Source organism: Octopus bimaculoides, chromosome 18 (assembly GCF_001194135.2).
Source record: "Octopus bimaculoides isolate UCB-OBI-ISO-001 chromosome 18, ASM119413v2, whole genome shotgun sequence".
NCBI lineage: Eukaryota > Metazoa > Mollusca > Cephalopoda > Octopoda > Octopodidae > Octopus > Octopus bimaculoides.
This window is the reverse complement of record NC_068998.1, coordinates 49,437,426-49,441,625: the sequence shown is the minus strand read 5'-3', so window position 1 is coordinate 49,441,625 and position 4,200 is coordinate 49,437,426. Positions and strand designations below refer to the sequence as shown.

The following is a 4,200-nucleotide window of genomic DNA, read 5'->3' as shown; positions in this document are numbered from 1 at the left end:
ATATATATATATATATATATATATATATATATATATAAGCGGAACGCTATCGAAGATCTTCACAGACTTCGAAGCGATTTTCATTCTGCTCAGTGGTCAGCAAACAGGGGATAAACTTGGCAGAGATGTACCGCATGTTCACATCGGACGTTAGTATTGCCTGCACGGACCCATACGACTGACCAACATCATCAATAGTGTCGTTGATATCCTGTGACGATTCCCATGCATATACTAATGGTTTGTCTTCACATTTCCTAGGATGATGCACGTGGCTGGTTTTCCAGTTCGCCCATCCTCCTCCAGGAACGTTCTTCTGACATTGAAGCGCCCGTACTACTCCAAACATTGCCTCGTCGCTATAAGCTTGCTCACGCATGCTCTGTAGCAGACTTTCCAACGCCGGGTTTAGGAATCGAATCCGCGACCCAATGACCGCGAGTCCGCTCCAGTAACCACTGGGCCATTGCGCCTCTACACACACACAAACACACACATACATACATACATACATACATACATACACACACACTCACACACATACACAAACAAACACGCACACACGTATATATATACACATCTACAAACAAATATATGTACATGTGTATACAAAATGAAAGCGAGAGACATACCACATTTACGTTCATTTTCAGCAAAATTCCTCCGTAACATCAACACTAACGCCAATGATGACACAACAGGTGGGAGCACCAGCAACGACAACAAGAACACAGACGAAAAGAAAACTGATAACAAAGACAAGACGGACAAGAAAGAAAAGACGGACAAGAAAGAAAAGACGGACAAGAAAGAAAAGACGGACAAGAAAGAAAAGACGGACAAGAAAGAAAAGACGGACAAGAAAGAAAAGACGGACACGAAAGACAATGCAGGCAACGAAGACAAGAAACCTGATGAGGGGAAAGATAAGGTAAAACATAGAATTTACATATTAATTAATACATAATCGTTTTGTTAACGCTAACTTACCAATAATATCCGAAATATTCTTCTGTAATATGTATGCTCTAACACGTGAAAGTAACAGTTTTTTTTCCATGTCATTGACCAAAAATTGATACAAACGGTCATTCTCTAATTCTTGCCATTTGACCTCATCGCGGTGGGAAGGTGAAACGAGTGAGCGTCAGAGCTATGCCGTCGTGGACATCGAATCCCTGATAAGGTACCCAATGTGTTCGGCTCTGACACTGGCGGTTCTCGGGTCGCAACCCGGCTAATTGGAAGGCAATGGTGAATTCGAAGCCACGCCTTTTTGGGGTTCCGCCGGCTACCTGGTGCTATTGGATCGCATCTTCAGGCATCCTTTGATGGGAAGGAATAGCAGGAAGAGATGGGGACCTTTTTGCGGATTCTGATCATCCCTCGAAACTCCCATGAATGCAAATCGCGGTGAACTCAATGGGAGCCGGCCTACACGCTCCTGGGTGAATACCGTTACAAGACAAGAAGACAAGACAAATGTCAGGCGTTCAGTATTCATGCAATATTAGCTAACACATTACTATATTAATCATGCCTAAGATATATGATAAAATTACTGTGAAACTCTGCTAATGATGCGACATAACATACATTTAATATATCGGTACTAAGTGAAAATCTTTAATTTAAAAATCATGATAAAAACACCCTACCATTTTATATAACTGAAAGAGACAAAAACACAGTTTGGCATAATCGTTACTCTGTACAGGAATAATGAGATAAAATGCCACTGGTAGTGACTAAAACACTAAATCGATTATGGTGTAATATAATAATTACACCTAATAATAATGTAAAATTTTGAAATAACTGTTGATGCATCTTAGTATTAGCAACTCAAATATCGTGGATAAAAAAATGTTAGAATTATCAATGCAAATGTTATTTTGCCAATAATAATCAACACAATATCACACTTGAAAAATTTGAAGTCCATAACTAGAAATTGTGTATTAAATTATATTCAGTATCAGACATTGAATGCGTATTTTCATTTCTCTTTCCAGGCTCCTGGGCTTTAGTGAATATTCAGCAAATCTGTTGTAAACTTGTTTTATTATTAAAAGATATTTATACAAATAAAGATAAATGCCAAATATCTCAATGCATATTATTTGCGTTCGTTTGTTTTCCTTGAAAGAAAATGACTCAGGTCCAACAGAAAGTAACTCTACAGCTTAGAGTTTCTTTTGGTATTGCATATGTTTCTTGAAATGTTTGAAAATCTCGAATATCATGTCATTGAATTGTGTGATTTAATTTCATTTAATTTCTTCTGAAACTGAAGCATATAACTTTGGTCAGGTCATGCCACATGTGTACATGTATAGATCTGTCAGTATCAACGAATGGTGGAAAACAAAACAAGAAAATTGGACGTTGTTAGAGCGCTTGGGGCTACTAAATTTATATCTCTAAGTTATATGCTTCAGTTTCTGACAGGTGTACCAAAATATGATAGACATCTTTTATAAAATCGAATAAAATCAAAATATCAAAGAATATACTATTTAAAACAAAACCTCTGATGGTTCTCATCAGAGGTTTCCACAATTACTCCGGGTCAAAGAGAAAACCTTTTAGTTCATGAGAAAAAAGAAAACGTTAAAAAGCGAGTGCTCAAATTCAAAACTATTTAACCTAGAGCAATTTAGGAAACCTCTGATGAGACACAAGATCATATTGTTTACCATAATAAATAAAATTTATTGAGAATAGATTTATACTTTATACTTTTCATTTTTAAAACAATGAAAGATAAATTGCCTCGAAACTTGGAAACTTAAAAACGCAGCTGTGCATCAACTTTGGCTCATATGATAGGAATTGTCATCGTGCATTATTTGTGTTAGAGGAATTCATTTGAACAGAAGAAAACTAGAAATGACAACTGACAACAAATAAAAGCTACATGTTTCTCAATATAAGTAATTGTCGTATAAATTATTAACCGTTTGTTAAATATGACATCCAAATCATTAAACATCTTTCAAAGTGCCTCAACTGCGTCACGTACACAGGATTATATAAAAGCTCCGTAGTTTATTGCTAATTTCAGACATCTGTTACAGCATATGCGTTATTACGAAAAACACTATAGAGTATTGCAGAATTATACCATCAACATCAGGATTAACATGATGCCAACAATGAAATATTGTCTCTGCATCTGGTTTCTAGCTGTCGGTACGTAGATACCCTGAAATATTCTGTTCTATTTAAAAAAAAACACTCTATCGTCTGAGGTGATTTAGGCCTGCAACCAACTATATTAATATTGTTATTATAAACTATTTATATTGCTTTCGCTCGATAATAATAACATTAATTTCTATATAAATATTCGCTTGTGAATGTTTTTGCAGCTGATATAAATATACACACGCACACACATAAATACACATATGTATGTATGTATGTATGTATGTATGTATGTATGAAGATGATGGACTCTCCAGTCGAAGTGGAATTATGCGCGTTCAGCGACAAGAATATTACCAATGCACACACATTACTGCTTGTACTATTCAATGATGTCTGCAACACATTCACATCACTTTATGATTTCTCATGTGAGATTCTCAGGCCACTGAAATCAATGTTGATATGAATATGAGTATAAGTTTTCAAGCCAGCACGTGGTCTGACTCCGAAATCACAATGTAGATGATGGCCTGTTAAAAAAAAAAAACACTCTCATTCATTCTGCGCGGGGTTCCTCGAAAGATTCTCAGCTTCTTCATACTCAGGTGTTTCAAATTATATCTATTTATATAAACACGTATATATGTATACGTGATCTCTTATACACACTCACGCACACCTTCGTTTTGGGATCACCACTACTTTATTATTTCCCCTACTTTCTACCCCTCCTGTGTGATCCCTTTGTCCGGCATTCGCCATGATAGATCGCTAGCCACTACAAATTTTTTTATTTTCTCTCCTTGTTTCTTTCTCTGTTCCTTTCTCTTGAAGAGCGTAGGCCCGAAACGTTAGAGGCTTTTCCACTTCCCAAGCGTTAAATTAGTACATCTGTTTGTTGTCTACACCATTGTCTTCGTCGTTTTTGTTGTGAATTCTCTCCTATATGTATATATATATATATACACACGCACACACACACATACACACACACACACACACACACATATATATATACATATATATATATATATGTATATGTATATA

At 36.1% G+C, this 4,200-nt stretch overlaps 2 protein-coding genes across 4 annotated transcripts in view; both read left to right on the top strand.

Annotated features, from left to right (window-relative positions):
* The window catches only part of LOC128249929 (uncharacterized), a 4,518-nt gene extending 2,401 nt beyond the window's left edge, over positions 1-2,117 (top strand). For both annotated transcript variants that reach the window (XM_052974552.1, XM_052974553.1), the window contains 2 exons: positions 654-931; positions 2,016-2,117. In XM_052974552.1, the coding sequence (XP_052830512.1) occupies positions 654-931; positions 2,016-2,030 (293 nt within the window). In that variant the 3' untranslated portion in view covers positions 2,031-2,117. The remainder of the gene's footprint in view (positions 1-653; positions 932-2,015) is intronic.
* An 870-nt stretch (positions 2,118-2,987) lies between these two features.
* The window catches only part of LOC128249836 (uncharacterized), an 8,384-nt gene continuing 7,171 nt past the window's right edge, over positions 2,988-4,200 (top strand). For both annotated transcript variants that reach the window (XM_052974382.1, XM_052974381.1), the window contains exon 1: positions 2,988-3,195. In XM_052974382.1, the coding sequence (XP_052830342.1) occupies positions 3,084-3,195 (112 nt within the window). In that variant the 5' untranslated portion in view covers positions 2,988-3,083. The remainder of the gene's footprint in view (positions 3,196-4,200) is intronic.